The following is a 22,347-nucleotide window of genomic DNA, read 5'->3' as shown; positions in this document are numbered from 1 at the left end:
GAAAATTGTTGTTTGATGTCTGAGCAAAAACATAAAAGATATTTAGTGTTAAAAAAGTACCTTGTATAATTAAACAAACTGTTAGACGTTAATTACTCTGAGGCATTTGTTATAATTACACCTGGCTTGTTCTCTACGTAAACCTACTCTGTGGGCGAGCCATTAAAACGGTGCAGAATGCATTTTGCGATATTTACAATCGAGGGTTTGAGTAATTACTGAAATTCTGCGAAGGGTCGAGGCCGTGCTGTCACGACATGTGTAATTTGTACTTGGAATTTGATGAAATGTGTAAGCTTGTTTTAAACTCTTTTTAATCGCCTTACCATTATTTCATAGAGGTGAAACTATGTCAAGTAGTTTTTTAAATTTAATGAGATGAAAAAAGATCACATCTCAAGCGGGAATTGAATTCACGTCCCTTTGTATTTCTTATCGCTTGTGTTCTTCCAAAAACTGGTGTCAGATTTTATTTAAGGCGCCTAAAGGCATCTGACGTGACTTTTACGACCACCTACCTACAGACGACATTTCATAGTCGTATACATACTGCCAACCAGTGTGCAAGTTTCCACATGATGTTTCTCCTACACCAGAAGCAAGTTGTGGTCTATGAAAACTACTATATATGAGTCAGATTGGTATTTATACTTATATGGCACGGATAAGATTTGAACCTGGGACCTTTTTACCATAGGCTCTTAATCACTTAGCTACCGAGATCCCGCCAGTTCGACCGAATTAGATCATATTACGTCAGCGACAACAAAACTATGTCAATATTTATTTAAGCCTTTCTGTACCTTAAAGTCATGGTTATTCAGATCAAATTAAATAACACAGATCTTAATAATCACAATACCGAATTGGCGGGTATCAGAAAGAGCTGAATTAAAGGTGAAAGTGATATGCTGACCGTACCAGTGTAGCGTCCACAAAAAGAGTCCAGTCACAGTCCATCAAGCGGGCGCGCGGTCTGCAATTAATATTGTCACCGTACTGTATTTTTTGTCCCTTAGGTTTTTCCCTATGTGACTATGAAGTCTCATCTCTGCATGTTCCTTGTTGCGTTCGGGGTTGTGAAGCCATGAAGCCCTGAATCACCGTAATAAAATTTTTAATGTTCAAGATTCGGCTCAGATTTTACAACTCCTTGGGAATTCTATTGTTGCCTAACAGCTGCCTAGTAAGACATCCACTTCAGGATAGGGAATGGTTATATTTTAGGGCGGAACCACACGCCAACGCAATTCTACTCACATTATCTTAGATTATTAAATAAAATCATTTTTAGGTCACTGCAGAATTGTTTACAATATTCAGAATAGAATACAACAACGTCGAAAATAAATTTACAATGAACGAAGAATACTCGTATGTATGAAATTTCAACTTTTCAGTCCTGCCAAATAAAGTCAATTCAGCAGATCAGCCATTTTATATGAGAGAACAATTTGTTTGGAAACCAACTCATACATCATAAAAATCTGGTCATACTTATTTGTGCAGTAAATGCCCTTTATTAAGGTACTAATTATATGCGTACTTACTTCGCTAGCTCGGTGGCAAAAAGTAGATCCTGGCCTCTGAAAGGAGACACCAACTTTTGGTATTCTGCGTGTTAGCTCGTTAGTTGACAGCGTCCAGCAAAAAAAACAATAATTAAGGGAATTGTAATATGTGTCGAGCTCTTAAATCTATATATATATAAAACTCTTGCGTTACTGACTGTACGTAGAAAGCCGAAATTTGGTGTGTAGGTTCCTAGGACAGTGTAGGGGAGCACTAAGAAGGGATTTCCTGAAATTCCCACGGGAAACGGATTTGTGACTCACATACGAAGTTGTGGGCAAAAGCTAGTGATTTTATATTTTAGAAATTATAGATGTACTTAATAGCTCCTAATTTAACTTTATTCGACCCACTTAACAAACTCGATCTAGATACAAGAGGAGCACAGCAACTTGCCTCAGTATTGTTTTTTGGTGTCCCCGTGTGACTGATAGTATTTATGACAAATGGAGCCAGTCTATTAAATACTTACTGCCTCGCTTTGTTTGCAGTTGAGTTAGGGCTGGCACTTTGTATATTTTTCTTTTTTTTTCACAATTTCAAATTCAGAAATATAATAATATAATTTAATAGCGGCCCATCACGGCTTCTTTCGGGCAAAACCATAATAAATTATACGCCTTTTAACATTCTTATTGAATCACTCTGCATGCCGATTGTTGGCGCAACACGCTTGATCAAATGAAACTGACATTTTGTCCGAACATGTATTTCTCTCTTCTCTCTGTATCTTTTAAAAAACCCGAATCAATACCCATTGCATAGTTTTAAAGATCTAAGCATACATAGGGGCAGACAGCGACTTTGATTTTATGCTATGTAATATATGCGTAAGTATTTGCGTTATGTGCATCTTAGTAATCATTTTCTGATTAAAAGTTTACCTTACCCCTGTAGGAATCACACAGCGGGGAAATTACGATGTTTGATTACGAGTATATATATTTTATTGAACTACAAAACGGTCGCTAGGTCACACTAATAATAATTCACTAATAATAATACTCGACACTAATAATAATTATACCTATGCATGCATTTTTAGCTACCAGACTTTCTCAATTTTCATATTTATCTAAATTAAGAGGCCTAAATATGGTATTTAAAAAAAGTACTTCAGACCCAACATACCCTTGCCTATAACCCTGGTGACGAACCACAGAGACACGATAAAAAAAAAATAAACAAAAGTTTTAAAACGTACCAAAATTGAATATTCTCCCCTTTTGGTACTGCTTTAAACAGTTGGTACGGTCAACAGCACATCAACCTACCACAATTCATTGCAAACTCGCCGCTATTACCGCGCCATCGAGGTTAATGCAGGGTAACTCGACGTGCTGTCGACTGTACATGGGAAAAGATAAGGAATTCATCTGATGGGGAAGTTGGGCCAATAAATTCTGCAGTTAAGAGAAACGAGGTCACATATCAAACTCTCAATAAAGGAACTTCTACTCGGATAACAACGTATCGCCTAAACTTCTGGCCCTATCGTTTGTAAATTGTATTGTAATGAGGCGAGTTTCCAGTTTTTTTAAAATAAAATAATGGTTTTTATTTCAACTTTAACGGTTTTTATAGCATCATCATCTCGTTATATATTTTTGTATAGCTGCTCGCCCCGGCTTCGCTCGGGTACATAAAAAATGATAAACTAAAACCTTCCCCAAGAATCTGTTAGAGGATACCGTACAAAACTCCATCTGTTCGTTTTTAAGGATGAGTTGTACCGTCAAATTTGACGCTGATTCTAACCACTGCGTACTAGCCAAAATGGCGTACTATGCCCACGTTAATGTTAAAATCAGAGTTGATGGTGCAACCCTCCCTAAGTATATTGCGTTCGTACAGGCGGACAAACAGACGCGATATACTTCCTTTTTATATAAGAAAGTACATTTAAAGAATTAGTGATATATTCGTAGACTGATATAAAAATGGTTTTATTTTTTTTTTTCTACACTTGTAAATCTTAAGCGGCCCTAAACAAATCTGTTTGACAAATGTAAGCTCGGCTTTGCATGTCTCTGTGTTTGTCAACTTTCACATTTTTAATTCCACATTATTTACTGTAACATGAAGTATATTTGGTTTAATTATATATATAAAACAAAGTATATAGGATCTTACGTGGACATTTTAACCAATTTAACAAGTGGCCAAGTGTGAGTCGGGCATGTAAAGAGTTACGTAAGTAGCAAGTATAGATTAGAGATAACATAGAGGGTAGTGTAATGTGTATTCGGTTTTTAAAATGCTACATTTACTTTTTTTTTCTCTCTAAACGTGTTCCTGGTTACATTATTGGTTGAAAATTCAGCCGTGATTTTACGACCGTTTGCCTGGCTGTCAACCCTCTTTGTCAATGCTGTTCTTGTTGTTTAGGTTTTAAGTCGCTATCAGTATCCTCCAGTCACCTTGTACGACATCCGGAGTATATGGAGTGGGCCTATTCTAGGGCGCGAACCACACGCAATACCACATACATGCTTCGAACTGTTATAAATTACTTTTAGCTGAACCACAAGCTATCGTTCAGATCTTGGCTCCTTTCAGGTATTAGCATGAGTCAGTGCCCAGATTTACTAGACGCCTGTCTAGACTCAGCGAACACTAAATCTAGATAGCAGCAAACATGGCTCCTTGGAATAATTTGAAATATTATATCTGTAAGGCGGCATGAACAATGAACATATATGGTGAATTCATGATATGCAACTCCACGTGAATAAATTGAATTAAATATTATGAATAAATATATAAATAATACACTGATTCACCTAATATTTGAAGCTAAATTTTAGGACAATTTTTAATTTTTTTTTACTACACCTGCTCATAAAGATTGGTATTATATTCCATATTTTAAACTTATATGTAGGAAGTAATCCGTCGTTCTGCTAATAAAAAAAACAATTATGTCGTGTTATATCAGAATTAGATACCAGCGATGATTAAAGTTCTCGATTGCGTCTCGGGCTTGACATGTTACCCTCGTTGATATCCGTTACTTTTTTGCCTTGGTTAATAATGTGCTATATTGATTTAAAGGGATTTTGTCACGCAGTGACTATCATGTTCTTGTCGGCTAGTCTTGTCGGCTTGTCTGGTGAATAGAGTGGTGGTATGTTTCTCTCTCTCTCTCTCTGACTCTTATCTCCGTATATTCCCGGCTCGGTCGGGGCTATGACGTCTCGGAGCTCGTGGTCAGAATAAAAACCAACCGGTCGCCTGCTTGACGTCGACTCTTCTTGGGTATGTTATTATTGCCTATACGCTGATAGCCAACAATAGCATTTCTAAAGAGGGTCGGGTATATTTAGAGAGGTCCTATTCAAGGGCAGAACCACACGCTACTTCCTTCGCTGTCCAGCAAATATAAAGCTATTAAAAACAATTCAGCTTTGTGTAGTGAATACCCACTGATGTTGTCGTGGTAGCTGATGAGTAGTATAATAAAATAATACCTACCTAATACAATTGATATAATATGGTTTGTGTAACTTGAACACATTACGTCACTGCCTTGTTAGCAGCTATTTTGTTTCAGTTAGTCAATAGTTGGCGTGTTGTTCAGTTCCTAGAATAGCATACATCATAAATATTCTCATGTGGATATCGTACAAGGCTACCAAAGGACAAACCTTGGCAAGCGAATGGAAATGAGAGGAAATTTTCGCCTATGAGAAGAATCTCTAGTTCATAGCCCTTTCCCTTGATCGACTTTTACACTGTACTTGTCATGACCTTACAATAATCCGAGGTGCTATTTCATTGAGAGCCAATCCTGGGTGCATCAGATCAGGCTTATCATAATAAAGCGGTATCATAAAAACTGTAGCGCCGTAGTTTTAACTATAAGACCAGCGATAGAAGGTGAAAATTTACTAGAAACTAAAAGCTTTAAAAACCATCCGATCACTTATTCGTCAAAGTATCAGTCGCGGATCGCTGTGTCGGCGCAAGTAAGCAATCTTGCAACATTATAGTCCATAAATAATATAGTTTGTCCCAATAAAAGCAAATTGCCAGTAAACGGACGTACTTTTTGTATTTTTCACAGTTGGCGAGTTAGCTCGACCACTCAACATAAAGTTAACAAATGTTTTTTCAAACGTAGCTCGCATTCAATTTATATATAGTCTAAATAAAAAAATGTTTTTTTTTTCTCCAAATAATAGCAGAGTTAAGTGCTTATAAATCATTATAAATAATAAGTGATTTTATATTTTTTACAATTTTTTATAACAAGACACAACCATCCGCTAAAAAATTAAACAGCGTGCAGATTTAATTGTTTATTGACTAGCTGATATCTAAAAAAATACTTTAAAAAATAAAAAATATTTATTGATAAGGTATGTATGTACCTACCTACAAGAATACAATAGTTATGGTAAACTTTACTTTAAGTAATACAGCAGTGACCTAGTTTGGGTTCTTTGACCTAGTTTGACAGTTCGATAGGAATCCCGATCCCTTCTCTCACTTAAGACCCATAATTTTACTTAAACAATTTTATTATATGTTAAGTTGCTATGTACATACATATTACTTAAAGTAAACTCTACCATAACTATTGTATTCTTTGCTGAAGTCCTTGGTCAAGTCTCAGTTTTAAAAACAAACGCCTGCTGGGTAGTATAAAAAAACCATTAACGATAGCACGAATATCCTCCTTGACGATATCATTCTGGCATATTACAAGTCTGATGATTATGTAAATGGCAAGAATGTTTGGCCCAAGCATGGTGCAGTATCCTCATAACATATCTAATTTATTTAAGACATGATTACGTACGTTTTGTACATTTAATTATATATATATATTATATAGGTACATTTTTTTGACAATTTTCAATAATTTTATTGAGAATATTTTTTTATTTAAATTTGACATTTTTTTAATGATGTGAATTCGTCCTCTTAATTTTTAATATCTATATGTATAAGACCTACATTTGTAATTGACGTCTTTGGAGAAAAGGCTGCGGTGAAGTTTGTTGCGCCGCTTCTTCTTTCGACGTCAATAAGTGATGTATATCATCCTATATTGAATAAATAAATTTGAATTTGACATTTATATCGGTCTGTCTTGCCTATTTGTATTGGTCTGTATTACTAACCCAGTGTAAAGTATGTCTTTGCGTGGCGGGCATAAACAGTCGATTCGGGTCGGGTCATGCGTGCAATCGATCCTGAATCTTGCCAAGGCTCTTTTGGTTAAAATTTGAGTGACTTGGCCTATTTTTAACAACGGAAGGGATGGAGTGACGTTTTTGGGACTATTTTATAGTTGGGGTCGTGATCTGGCGAAATTAAAAGGCAATGATAGATTAGAATCTGGGCCCCGAAGGATATATTTATTGTAACTATGTGGATGTGTTTTTCAATCGATTATAAGAGGTGTTCGAGTGTGAGTACACTTATATAAACGTACATAGATATACGTATAGTCAACTGCACATCAACCTGCCCAAATTCATTGCAAATTCGTCAATCATAATACACATAAAGGTCTGTCTATGTGTTTGACTGTACATTTTAAGTTCTTTTTTGTCAATAAAGTCAAAGTCTGAACATTTATTCAGAAAATCTCCACAGGCACTTTTTACGTCATATTGTAAACTAATTATCAAAGCTACATTGTAATGGGACTAGCATTTCCGGACGGCCATTGTTGAAAAGAAAGTCTGACATAGAATAAGTTAGTATCTCTTAAACTAGGATCGAAAGACATAAGACGAACACGAAAACTACTTAATAGATAAATAGAAAAAAAAGTGAAATAACACAAAGGCAATTTTTATTTCGAAACTTGGACGAAGGCCCGGAGCGTTAGCAGCAAAAACATTACCAAAAGAAAATGAGAGGAGCATTTCAATAAAATTATAACAATGTATTTGTTTATTTCGCTTTGATCTCCAAAACACAGATCCGATTACTTTTGGGTCACGTCTGTCAGAATCCAAAATTAATTGGATAAATCGTAAGCGATTGGATCTTACGAATCGTATTTATTTATTTGTAAACTAAACGCTTTTGCTTGAAAACGATTTGTCTTTGTCAAAATATTGGATGGCGAACAAATCTAAGTAGGTATTATTTACATTTTGAATGTTGTATAAATTTTGTAATATATTAAGTGATTTATTGATAACTAGCGACTCGCACTTGATATATAAATAAAAACCCTCCTCTTTTATCACTCTTATCTATTAAAACAACAACATCAAAATCCGTTGCGTATGCCATAGATAGACAGCGGGAAGCGAATTGGTGTTTATACTATATAATGAGTAATGATTAAGCTTCAACTGATAAGAGACTCTATTTGGAATGTGTCTTATTTTAACATACAGGCTTTTAAAGAACCCAAATACATTTATATTGTAGTAAATGTTGATTTTCAATCTTGTATTGACTCTCTGACAGGACCGAAAAGATATTCATCAATGCCTCCATCACAAATATGCGACACCTTTTTTATTCCCCGTTGGTAAAAAATAAACTCGAATTGGAAACTTTTCAAGTCGTAACCTACATATTAGCGACAAATTGAGTGGAATCCACTACCCGCCGATATAAATTCAACCTCTTACGTAACATAGGTTGACAAGCTAAATCTCATGCGCCGAAGTTTTGTGGAGTGGATCCAAAAATGTCAAATGGTTACCCTTTTACTAGAACCATTAAGTTATGTGTTATTTGGTAAACTATTAGGGACTATATATGTCAGCTTTTGAGTATATCGGATTTTTGGAGTTTAAGTAATCGATGGGTAGAAAAGTTATCTCAATACTTCTTAGATTTATTTGATGGTTTAAGTTCTTATGATTATCTTATATAACAACATCGGCCCATTCCGGCTTCGCTCGGTTAAAATCATACTCGTAAACTAATTATCTTGAATCACTCTTATCTGCTAAAAAACCGACATCAGAATCCGTTGTGTATAAAGATCTAATCATACTTAGGAACAGACAGACAGACAGACAACGGGTTATTATAATAACATTCAGAAGTGCGTGTGGTTCCCACCCTGGGATAGATTAAATTTATATTCGGAATAATCAGAACTTGCTTTATTAGTACACACAGTTACATAAAGTGGGATGAAGTTTTACGGTATGTCAATTTCATTAGTCTCACAGCCAGAGCCTTATAGAAGACTTATTACCTGTTTATCATCGCCACAAGAGGGCCCTTTATTAACGCTCCCTCACCAATGCCCTTGGATACTAAATTAGGGAAGAGTCAGTTATTACATTAGATAGATTTGTGATAACTTTATCGTGATAAATACCAGTGCAAACTAGCAATATTTGGTATTTGCATATAATTTACGATTTTTTTTTAATTAACAAAAAAACTTTTTATCATGTAATAAGAAACAAGTTTTGTTCGACCTCTCTGCGATATAACTTTAGTTGATTTTAGTATAAACTTAAAAAAATATTTATTTTCGATTTGCTAATATCCCTTTTTTTATTCTTATAAGGAAAAAGCAACAAAAAGAGGACTCTTTGTCAAAAAAAAAATATCCTCTTAAAATTTGCTGAATACATAATAAGAGATCCATCTAAAGCGTCCGACTAATAAACAAAACATAAAGATTTGCAATAAAATTATAATATTATATTATCTGGAAAAGGCAGGGCTATAAAGGAAATCCTACACGATTGGCAATACAAAAGAAAAACCCATAGGCTGATAATGGCAGGGTAATTTGTCAGTCCCCTGCCCAAGTCGTGTATCGATGTGGCGTGCCTCAAGGCAGTAACCTGGGCCCAATTCATTTTGCCCCTGACTTTGTGCCACTCGAAGAACTAAGAGTTTGATTTAGGTCTGGGTTTCAATTGTGAGTTAATAGAATTATTTTGTTTATTCTATTTTGAATGGATGTTCTATTTTTTAGATTGATCATCGGGTATATACGTTACATAAGGTCCGAAATCCGAAAGCTGATGGCTGAATTTTATAAGAAAAATTAACTGTATTTTTGTGCGATGTTTTACCTATAAAATTACCTACAGAATTGTAAGAGTGGGTGCTACCCACTGTTAAAAAAACGTAAAGTACGCTATTTTGTCTAAACGTCAGCAATGGGCAGTTTAAAGTTAACGTCAAAGTTAGCTGGTGCAACTCAACCTAAGTGTGTGATACAATATATCAAAATATAACAAAAAACTAATTAATAAATCGAATCCCTATGAAGTTAATTTCGGTTTAACAAGGAAAATAATTAATGGGTTTTGAAACAATTTATATACTCCCAAACAAGTATATAATCACCTCTCAATAATCTACGCAAATATTTTCTAATGGAGAACCGGAGAAAAATGTGTTGAAAAATGATGCCAGCGTTGTTACGCTTCGATTTTCACCTTTACGTCGAGTTGATAAGGGTCGTTGATAAGGCCGTGACAACGGGGGTAGATATAGATAAGTACACTGACATTGACCTATTTTGTTCGCGTGCTAGACGTGCTCGAACACATAGGTATATTTGTCCGAAGGGCGCGCTCTGTCCTGATTGCCTGGCGGTTTGAGTAAACAGAATTTTCTGGATTAAAATTTGTTTGCCGGCTTCTGTTGGTCCAGGGTTTTTGTTTATATATTAAAATATTATACATAGTGTGGACGCAATGACGTGCTACGTGTATCATGGTAGCCCCACAGTTACATGGAAAGATTAAGTTTTCTTATCACGAAACGAAATTAGTTTAAGAAGAAACAAGTTAAAAAATTACTGATAAGACTAGCTTACTGGTATACGAAAGACAAAAATGGAGCTGAAATTTTGTACACGTGTTTAGTTTGTATGACAATGCATTATTATGATAAGCATGACCTGATGTTGCAGCCCGGAACGGTTCCCGGCGAGGGAACTCATAAACGGTTATGCTTTTTTTGTCACGCAACAATAAAAGCTTAGGTGTGTCAAAAACTTATCTTTAAACCCCGACGACAGATAGAAGTAGTTATAAGTTTAACGTGTCTGTTTATATATATGTCTGTCCGTGGCATCGTAGCGGCCAAAGGATGTACCGATTTTGATCTAGTTTATTTTTTTATAAAAGAATTAAATCGAGAGTTTTCTTAGCTATGTTTGGAAACCGTTAGCTATTTCTAGTTGATGAGATGATGTCGGGGATATCTTATAATGTTATACATTTTATTATAATATAAGCGTGTTTCCAGTACCCCAAGCCCAGACAGACAAATGGGAGTCGTATATATACGATAATAAGGAATACATAATTCAGAACCTACCCGTCAACTGGGACAACGCAAAGATTCTGTGCCGGTATGTTTAAAACAATATAATTTCTCTGCCTCATCTAAAAATATATATCTTTCTGCCTCTATGCTAATGCAGGCTTCACACTATAGCTGAAATCGGATCGGACAGATGCTACGAAAAAAACATCGCGCAATTTGTATTATTTACTGCAATGTAATACCAGCGATGTATGCCGAAGCCGCCAAGTTCGGCGAACTGGCCCACGATAGTGTGGAGGTGTGAAAAAATATAATTTCTCTGGCACATCTGTGATAAGGTAAGCCCCAATTACGGAGCAACATTTGAAAAATAGTAGGGAAATTTGTTAAAATGATACTTCGATAACTAACTTGTAAACTTAGCTGGTTTTAATCAATTAAAAATCACAAAAGTACCTATTTATTTGCTTAAAGAAAGAAAGAAAAATTGCATACAGACCTAATAGTTTAAAGCACGGAGAATGACATAGGGTCCTTTTTACCGACTCCGTGCCACTGTATATGTAATTTGGTTAGATTTTTTTTCGCTGTTGTCAAAAAACTGTATCATTACTTAAATTGTTTATTTTTATACCTACTTACTTTATTGAAGTGAGTTTTATTTTACAGATTCAATCACCATTATAATTAACTAAAAGGTAATGGATTATACTTGCAATCATTGTTTTAAGAACACATTATTAACATTAGCTATAGACGTTTTCTGAAAATATAATTCTTTCGTTTAATTTTTCGTTCGTTTGTTCGTTCGTTCGTTCGTTCGTTCGTTCGTTCGTTCGTACGTTCGTTTGGTTGTAATAACTTTGTTGGACGAAAATATGTACATTAATAAAAATTAATACAAGAAAGATACATTGTACAACGGCGGACTTATCCCATGTATTCTTCTTCTTATAACAAAAATTTGCACCTCTACTGTACAAAGCAATTTCATATTTGAATTCAAATACATTCTGAAAACAAATCAAACATCTACAATCATAAAAACAAAAACATACGAAAAATTGCAACAAAGTTATTGCAATTTCATAATGAAAAACTTTTTGTTTATGAACTTGGGGGTTAAATGGGGTGATATTGACGAATAGCCAAGGTCATTTTACCCTTGTAAAGTACATTCTGAGACAGCACAATGACCTTGATTGACTTATGCTATTTCTGCACAAGCACATTTACAGAGAAACGAAAACCAAATAAAAATGACATTTTTCATGAAACTTTCGTCTTCGAATTACAATTTAATGGGTTATCGTCTTAGTCTTCGTTTCTATTCGATATAAGAATACCTATTTGTTATATGAATTCTTTGTTGTGAAGAACTAAATGAAGATTGAAAATGATGCTTTTTTATCATGTGCTGATTTTTTTAATGCTATGCTAAAGCTAGCAAAGTTAAATGCTAGTAGTTTGTAGCTTTGGTAAATATTATTTCATTTGAATATGACGTGAAAAAGTTTATGTGAAGGCCTAATTTCTGAACAAATGATTTGATTTTGATAATAATTTAACTAAGTAATTTTTAACTATGCCTTTTTATATAAGGAATATAATAAATTACATTCTTCATATAAAAATAGTCACACAAAATTTTAAAAACATAAATTTAAAAAAATAATAATTATTTGCGTTTAAGTATGGTTTCAGGCACAATTTAAATATTCCACTTTAGCGCTCTCCCGCCCCGAGTCAACCGATCATTACCAAATGTTATAATATTCACTTTGTCAGTGAAACATGAAATTTACTTATTTTCATTAAAAAGAGCTATATTTTATATTTTATATCTAATATGAGAAACCCGGATGTGTGTTTCTTTGTTACGTATTTACCCTTTATATATTTAAAGAGGAATTTTAAAATACTTATCCCATATTGTATAGTTTCCAAACTATTCGTATTCCAATACGAAGGACTTTTAGAGTACATTTCAACTCATAAACTCTCAAGAAACTAAATAATAGCAATTTCTCTTTTCAAATCAAACAAATTAAATTTCCAAAATGGAACACAAAAGCATCTAAGGGCATTTCTTCGATTGCAAATTGGCTGAATGGCTTCTCGAGGTCCCGCGGGTTCAATTTGCATATCAGGACAAACAGGAGCGGCTTTCGTCAATAGTAATTAGTACTACACAAGAAATTACTTAGCTAATGTCACGTTGTTTGAAGTCTCACAGTGTTATAATGCCTTTAGGCTGCATTTCCACCGCTCCACAAATGGAGAGGAGCTTAGCGATAATGTCGCGTCCTTAGAAAAACATTATATTTAATTTTACGTCTATGATTAGTCATAAAATTTAATTTCATTAATTACAATTCATTAAACATACAAATTATCACACCTGTTTTATGTCCATTGGTGTAGGCAGAGACTTGGGATTTATATTTGACACTATCCCGATAAATTCACCTGTCTGTATTCATCGCTATCTTTGTGCATGCTCTCCGGTTATTAGTAAATTTATGAGCATTAAATGAGAATTTTGAAATAGTGAAACTTGGAATAAAATAACCAACTAGTTACATCAATGTAACGTTTTACAGAAATAATAAAAAATGTCAACAAACAGCGCCATATACGAAAGTTACAAATATTAAAAAAAAAACAACTGCAAGGACATTATAAAAAATGCTTTTCCCACCTTTATGATCCACTCATCTGGCCACTGAAAAATGACGTTTTCATGGACAAGTAAAGACGGGTAATGGCATCTATCCTGCCTTAATGAGGAAATAAATCAAGCGAGCAGAGTCTGGCAGGCAATTCCAGACACTCGCCAGGAAACCACTTTTCCTTGACCTCCAAGGATTTAATCAGGTCCTCCAATTTCGGCCGGGTTTCTGAGGGTTTCGAGGGGCAGGGGAGGTCTTGTTGGGCTGGTATTTATTTGCGGTCTATCTTTAACGGGACTGAGCCTCCTTGACGGGAGGATCTACCCAGTTATTTGGCATTCCTAGTTTAGTGCTGTCATTTTTCAGGAGGATGTTAAATTATTTGGCTTCAGAGGTTTTGGCACTTTTGGAAACGATTGTTTGCCGTGAGGTAAAAAAAATGTAATATGAATTTGTGTTGTGTTCAGAATAAGATATTGAAAAGATCAAGCGCACACGCAAACACAGAGACGAGCACAACACATTCAGAATCGCAAAAAATGATTTGCGCTCCCATGATATTTGTTTTGTTTGCCATTCACACACTAAATACACATAAATTATTGACCAGAGTGCTGGTTTCCTTCATCGGAAGCAAGATGAAAACTACTAAACATGAGTCAGACTGGTATAAAAACTCATGTGGCACGAGTACGTTTTGAACCTGGGACCTTTACGTACGTTTTGAACCGTGGGATCACAGGCTTCATCAGTTAACAGCAAATTACACTCAAGTCCAGTTAATTTGATGCTTTGTCATAGTATTTTTATTTTACAACTAACACTTAACCTAAAAACCTAATAGCTTTCTAGGCAAGTGCTCATTAAGTGACGTTCCACTTGGTCCCTAAAAAGGTCATCATCCACTGAGAAATGGGGAAATGAGATATAAAATTAAATAATTTTGTAGGTTTTATCCGACCCTAGTGCCTAACACTCGGACCATTATTTCGTAGAATGTATATAGCTACTAGCTGCGCCCCTGGGATTTCGCAATTTTGGGATAAAAAGTACTCTTTGTTATTCCAGGTTATGTTCTACCTGTGTACCAAATTTCGTAACAATTGGTCCAGTAGATTTTGCGTGATAGAAAAACAAACATACATACATCCTCACAAACTTTCGCATTTATAATGCTAGCTGCGCCCCGATGCTTCACTCCCGTGGGAATTTGGGGATAAAAAGTACCCTATGTGTTATTCCAGGTTATATTCTACCCGTGTACCAAATTTCATAACATTCGGTCCAGTAGATTTTGCATGAAAGAGTAACAAACATACATACATGCGTACATCCTCACAAACTTTCGAATTTATAATACGAGTATTAGGAGGATAGTGGTAAAACCTCGGTGACAACCTCGATGGCGCAGTGGTAAAGTCCTTGCCTCTGAAGAGAGAGGTCCCGGGTTCGATCCCCGGTCGGGTCATGATGGAAAATGATCTTTTTCTGATTGGCCCGAGTCTTGGGTGTTTATATATGTATATGTCATAGAATATGGTATCGTTGAGTTAGTATCCCATAACACAAGGCTAGAACTTACTTTGGGGCTAGGTCAATCTATGTGATTTGTCCTAATATATTTATATTTATTTATAATAATATAAAAAAATATGAAAACAGTGTGAATTAAATTCCATTTGAACTTTTAAACTAGGGTTGCACGTGATGACGGCGACATGTGGCGCGCGGAGTTAGCAGGAATTCAATAATATGGTCAAATATTTATCTTTACGGAATCTCAGCGTGGTCTAAACTGATGATATGATGTCAAGGGCTAAGGGATCGGCCCTCTCAAGTGCCCTTTAATAGCAATCCACGTCTTGTTACCGCGAATTGCAATGCCAGATTTATAGCATGTGAAACAAAAAAAAAGAAAAAGATTTTTGATTCGTTTACGAGATATCATTGTTTATAAGCAGTAAATAAACTTTTAAATTGCTCATTCGAAAGTTGCTTTTTTGTATAGCAAGTCTGTTTGTAGGAAGTATTTATGTATGTAAAGGTATAATGTGTTGTTTCTCCTTCTTCAATAACGACTGACCAGATCTTATTAATGCTTCAGAGCAAACTTTAATAAAACATGTGATCAACATAATTCATTACGATCACATATTACCAAAAATGAACCTAAATATAATTAAAAAACATAAAACATAATTGAGTTTGCACGCCGTGGTCCCGATCCCGGGAAAGGCAACTCAAAATCCAATTGTGACCATAACAGTCCCACAATTTTACGGGTAATCCCCTCATAATATTGGGGACTATTATCCCTCAGATAAATATACATACTTATACTCGTAAGGCACTCCCTTAGATAAGGCATTAAACAGATTGAGTAGTTTAATTCTGTTTAAATTCTTATTTCTATACCAATATATGAACGGAATTACTACTAAATTGAACAATATATAAGTATAAACTAAATATAAACTAGTTATATGCCGTTCCATAACAGCGTATGTACTGTATTACATTATAGACGAAAAAGTAGGAAAGCAGATCCTGGGCTCCGACGCTTAATGGCCGAGGAAGAAAGCGGGAAAATGCTCAAGAAAATATTTGTAAATATACATTGGGATATTTCACTAATATAAATGAATAAAGGAATGAGTAGCCCAATCACACACCACATAATTTCGATTTTTGCGCAAATCACACTTCGCAAACACTCAACCACTGGCCCTTATTCAATATGTAACTTCCGAGAAGTCCAACGAACAAATAGAGTCACAAGCAAAACTTACTTTTACCGTATACTATAGATAAATATATATATATATATATATATATATATATATATATATATATATATATATATATATATATATATATATACTTCGGTCGAACTGGCGCCGACTTATCGATCATGCCTATTACCTTGTCCTAACTGCATGAGGATTACGACAATCATTAAGTATGTTTCTTGGGGAAATTTTTGTGAAGTTCCTTGGAAAAACATAGGGGAAGAATAATACTTAATTGGTGTTTAGAGAATGCAGTTAAAATATAATTGTTATTATATGTATATATTAGTAGCCTTTTGAATCCCACTAATAAATAACATAAAATATTAATGCTATGCTAAGGCCTTCCTGTGTTGTAATGATTGGTATGGATAGTTATATCTAGGAAGACACAGTACTATTATGAGTTAGTTACGCTGTTTGTTGCCGTTTTTCAGTCCGATCTTTTATTTAAAATTCATTATGCCACCCATATGTATTTATGAAATTCTTGATTGAAAAAAAAGTCGAAGCTCGAAGAAGGAAAGGGAATCCACGAAGAGCGTTCACGGATCATTGAAAGTAGAGGCAAGGGTCGTGTCGAATATGGAGGTGAAACCGGTGGCACATGATAGATGGAAATAGACGCTGCTCCCTCCACCGTTCAACAAGAACAACGTTCTAATGATGACAGATCAGAGCAATGGGCAAACACTTATATTTAAAATTTTAAAGTGCCTGTTAACCTCCACACAAAATAATGACAAAAAGTGTAGGGCCACAGTAAAGTCCAACTTGACACACGGAGTACATTTTATCCTGAAACTTGAACATGCGAATCACCGGGTGTTGCTATTATTATACAAAACGAATATAAAAAGTGTGTTTTAAATGTGCAACGCTTAAGCCATAAAGAAAAATGTCCGGTGTAGCATCGTTAAAACCACGCATTTACTCTAGTTAGCGACCAAAGGGGCAATCTACTGGCTAATTTGATAGGCACAGACAAACTAGCGAACATTATGATAGGGGTTGAGTTAGGGGATTAAGCGAGGGAGAAAAAAAGTTTAGTTTGCGTTTTTCAAGTCAATTTAATAAATACTTAAGTATATAAATTAGTGAACATGTTCGGTGGTAGGGTAATCTCAGGTAGGGTTGGAGTAGAAATAGGCAAATGCAGACAGTTGTATAGTAATATAATTAATAAGTAAAATACAGACCTGTGAACAATAAAATAAACATAAACTATAGCACTAAATCACTGTAAAATTTAGAACACTTTTCCGAAACATATTAAAACACTTACCCTTCAAGGGTCTATAAATAATTTAAGATATTTTATTATATATATTTTTTATTATTACACCGTACTGTGGTACGTGCCGCTATCGTTATGGTAATGAATGAGTCAAAATGTGATTTCAAATCATCTAGTGGAACAATAATTTAAAATTTTGAATTTAGACTGAAAGCAATAAAAATCATGCCAGCGCGCACGCGATATGACTAAAGAGGTCATAATGCGTGGCGTTACAAACATTATGGTGAACGTAGGGAAAAGGGATAAATTGGGGGTTCAAAAATTGATAAGTTTAGGATTGATGGGGGCAATCTACTGGCTCATTCAATAGATTCAGTCAAACTAGTGGAGTTGAGGTTGAGGGTTGAATAAGGGGATAACACGGTGGATCAGAAAAAATAGAGAGAATTTCTCCTCGCACTAGTCTTTTCTATTAATACAATAATTTTTTAGGTCGCCGTTTGCTCATGCCTTATCCGGCCTGGCATATTAGTGCACGACACGCCTATCACGTTGGCAGCCATGTGTCACTAGTGTGATTGGCTCACTATGACTATATAACTAGGAAGGAGTCGACAGACGATCACAAATTTTCGTGGTTTATGTTGTAGAGATATTGATTTTTTTATCTTCCTTAGTTGTCAGAACTGCATTCTAGCTAATATCAAAAGCGAAAGCAAGATTATTTTTTAATCACGATTTGTCTGCTCAACCAATAGTCTTGCAATTTGTGTTTTAAGTTTGTGAGAATTTTTATTTCACGCTCATACGGCCACGTTCTTCGCAATATTTCAAAATATATTTCATAACCACTTAAGATTTTTTCACATTTTGTCTAAATGGTTATAAAACAAGATTATTTTTTCCATTTTCAAAATAGGCAGGGCGAATTTTCTTGAAATTATTCTGGTAACACCGCGACGTAGATACATAAATAAATAAATAGCATATTTATTTTTATTTGGATCACAAAAGATGGACAACATCTCCCAAACGTTGCACCACGCCCCGACATTAACCGGCCACGCCTTGTCCGTCATTCTGACATGTGTCCTGTCACACGCGCGTTTTTAGTCTGTCTCCGTTTCCCGCCTAATGAGGTGTGAGCGATCGTTTAATTAGAATTGTGTCCGTCATTCTTACGTTACATTTTATACTATCATGCAACAAATTAAAATGTAAATACTAGGCACATGTGTAGTCGTGCCTATTATTTACATTTTAATTTGTTTACAGTCTGCAGTCCTTGATGACGATATTATTTTTTTAAATTTTATTTTTCTACTACTGCTTTTGCTTTATCATTGCTCATGACTTATTTGTCAATATCTCGGATTCTAAGCAACCTATACCAGATTTTAAGTTAGACCATCTACTATACAACCATAAAAACCACATAAAATTCCATCCAATCGTTTACGTTTTGCGCGAACAAACATAGCCCCTTTACAGTTTTATTGTATGTATAGATATATAGATATAGGAAGATTATCGGCTAAATAGATAACAAGTAATAAATAGCAAGCTAAAGCCATTTACACATATCACTTAAATACATTTTAAACTAACTATATTTATGTCCCACTGCTGGGCGCATTTCTTCAGTTCATCAGTTACTAGCGCTGCGCACGTGACTTCGTCAGCAATAACCGTAAGGGTTGTCACTACGTCAAATTTCATCGAAATTGATCCAGTATTTTATGTTTATTCATTACTAACAAAATTTGGATTACTCCAATCCATATCCTCTTGTATATGTAGTCTCCAATCGATACTCTTATAGATATAGAATCAGGGAGACTAACATAGCTTAGGTAACTTATAGGCAACAAAAGCATTCCCGAGGACGGTGGACGTCAAGCAGGCGACCGGTTGTAAAATCACAGGCGATTCTTCAGAATTTACATATTGATTTTAATAGCTTCGCGACATCACAGCTCCGAAATGGGAACAAGCACAGATGACAGATAAAAGTATCTAAGGATACGTAATGTAATGTTTCGTTTCGTAATAAAAAATGTATGTCTGTTTGAATGTGAACGTCGTGTACCAAATGCAGAGTTGCAATATTCGCGTGTGCTATAAATATTACACGCTCCTCGTAAGATGCGTGCGTCGCAGGCATTTGTGGAATTGCCCAAGAGATGAAATGTCTGGATTTACACACTATATTTATAGTCCTTTTGGCTATATTCATATCTTTGTTACTCGGCTAGTAACATAGATGCTTTGAACTAGAAAATTACTCTAATGTCAAGAAAAAAACCTTGAGATTAGTACCTACTACTCTCAGTATACTACAGTCACCTGCACGTTAAGTTACCCTTTAAGACGCTCTATTGTAGGTTGATGTATATTGACCGTACTCAGATTAGATAAAACCTCAACATTTCAGTATTCAAGCCTTAAAGATAAATCGTCATATTTCCATTACATATGGGTACAATCGACCGGACCGCATACCAAGTTATCTGTAGTGATCTCTGGGTGAGTTTGTAATTAATTTGGGAAAGTTGATATGCTGTCGACTCGCTCACTGAACAGCAGTGCGCTCACACCAAATTAAATTATGTTTTCCGATAAAATTATTTTACAAATGGATTGTAAAATTTCGGAATACAGAACGTAACAGAAATATTCTGTAGTACTAATTACAATTCCCTCATCTAAACTGTTTTCCTGGTTCCTTCCGCAGCCGTTAACCGTTGGAGGCCAGGTTCCGCTTTCCTAATTTTTCGTCTTCTCTGTGCACGGTCGTCGGCATCCCTAGATGTCAGTCCATTGGCATGTATATGCTTGACCACATGTAATGTTACTAATAATGTTGTACGAAAATTTGTGTTTGTATGTTTGCTACTTAAGGTTATACATAACTGCACACTAGCGCCACCATCACATTTTTACCAATTTCATTTGTTTATTGGCGAAAATTGAAAAATCCTCTTTCCAAATTATTCTACACTAGATAAAGGAAATTATTATAGTTTCATATTACAACAATGTAGTCACAGATTTTGAAGATTTTGGTTGCCACCGTTTTCGTTATGATTACTCAAGAGACCTTTCTTTTTTAATTTGTGGTTTTTATAAATACTTTACTATAGAGTTTAATGTTTTGTTTCCTTGTTCCAGGTTCAGGAGTTGGAGCAGGTAAAACTAGAATTTATATTGAGTAAGATAACTTCTTTTAGATTTTTATCTTTATTACATAAATATATTAAAATTATAATTTCTTAACAAATTTACTTTTGTGTAAAGGTAATAAAAGTGACAGAATATTTAACGTTAACGAATAACGCAAACTACTCTATTTTGTTCAAACGGAGCGAAGCCCCGGGCAACATCTAGTATGTAATAAAAATATGACTGTTACAATAAAAACGAGATGGCGTGTAGGAAGCAACCTCTAGGATTTTGTGCTTCATTATCTGTTTACGGTGAATGGCTTTCTATGAGCGGCCTAAGTCACAAGAGGAGTACTTTCTGAATATGAATATGCGTGAATTGTGCGATTTTTGGAAGTAAGAACTAGTTTAGAACAACAGAAATTTCCTTCGCTCCTGGATAATTAAAATAGACATTTTACGTAATTACTTTATTGCTTAATATTAAAAAATATACATATTTTATTACCCAAGACACAATCATGAATGTTTTGTGAAACATTGAAAACGACAACGGAATTGAAAAAATGTCGAGATTTCTCCTTGCTTTTTCCAATGGAAAAAGTTTCATTTCCGTGTCTCATATATTGGCATTGGCCAATAAATAAAAAAGCCAAATGCGGTATAATGGAAATGTGAAATTTTATTACCATCACAGACATCGAAAAATTATTACATTAACATATATAGATAGGCGTAGAAACTTAGATCTAACATTTTAAAATCTCGAAGAAATAGAAGCTAATTTTTAACACATTCAACAACTTTAATTGTTAGATAAATTAAAAAACCCCCGACTTTCAATATTCATTTCGCTACAACTTTTGAACGACCGAAACGATTTTCATGAAACATGGCTAAGAACACTCGCGATAAAATTATCTATGACACAAAAAAAAGTAAACTAAAATCGGTTCATCCGTTTGGGAGCTACAATGTCACAGACAGATCGCTAATCAACTTGTGACTTGCACCACCCGTCTCCCTATTAGAGTAGGCCAGAATTTCCCTGGAGCTTCTACACGAGCCCACTGGAGCTAGACAGGGCAAAACTCAACATTGTTTATTGGTTGTAATTTTATTATTTTAATTGCATTTTTTTTTATTAGTGGTCAGAAATTCCTGATATTGCCTATTTTTCAACAAGTTAAATAAGATGCTTTTCGCTTTTGTCAATAATTATTTGGAAATTGTGTTACAGTGGTGTCCTGTTATAATTTTGGAGTCAAAAAGCATTCATTATTTAATGAGAAATATATTTATTACATAAATAAATAAACTAGAGGAAAATATTTATTACATAAATAAATATTTTTCTTGAAAGAAAATTTACATGAAAGTTGTACTTACATTATTATGATTATAGACGTTTTATACTTGAAAAATAAATCTATAACGAAATAAAAATCCATAGTTATCATTGCGAGTGTTTTCGCCCTAAAATTACATATACGGTGAAAGTCCACATTGTCTATATCTTCCCGTGAATATCGAGGCGACAAGAGACTGATAAGCAAACATTCCCAGTGAGGCTTGACATCAGACACGCACGGTTGTAAAATCACAGCCAAATTTACGAAATAACATTTTCAGGCTTCCAGGCTCCTAAGTACAGCTAAGTGAGTAATTTTATAGTTTAAACA

The 22,347-nt window shown here is 34.8% G+C and overlaps 1 protein-coding gene across 5 annotated transcripts in view; it reads left to right on the top strand.

Annotated features, from left to right (window-relative positions):
* Positions 1-22,347, top strand: part of Gfrl (Glial cell line-derived neurotrophic family receptor-like) — a 173,886-nt gene that overhangs the window by 23,537 nt on the left and 128,002 nt on the right. For all 5 annotated transcript variants that reach the window (XM_064436738.1, XM_064436736.1, XM_064436737.1 and 2 more), the window contains exon 3: positions 20,673-20,690. In XM_064436738.1, coding sequence (XP_064292808.1) covers positions 20,673-20,690 — 18 coding nt within the window. The remainder of the gene's footprint in view (positions 1-20,672; positions 20,691-22,347) is intronic.

Source organism: Plodia interpunctella, chromosome 23 (assembly GCF_027563975.2).
Source record: "Plodia interpunctella isolate USDA-ARS_2022_Savannah chromosome 23, ilPloInte3.2, whole genome shotgun sequence".
Lineage (NCBI taxonomy): Eukaryota > Metazoa > Arthropoda > Insecta > Lepidoptera > Pyralidae > Plodia > Plodia interpunctella.
Note: the sequence above shows the minus strand (reverse complement) of the source record. Positions and strands in the feature narration are given on the sequence as shown.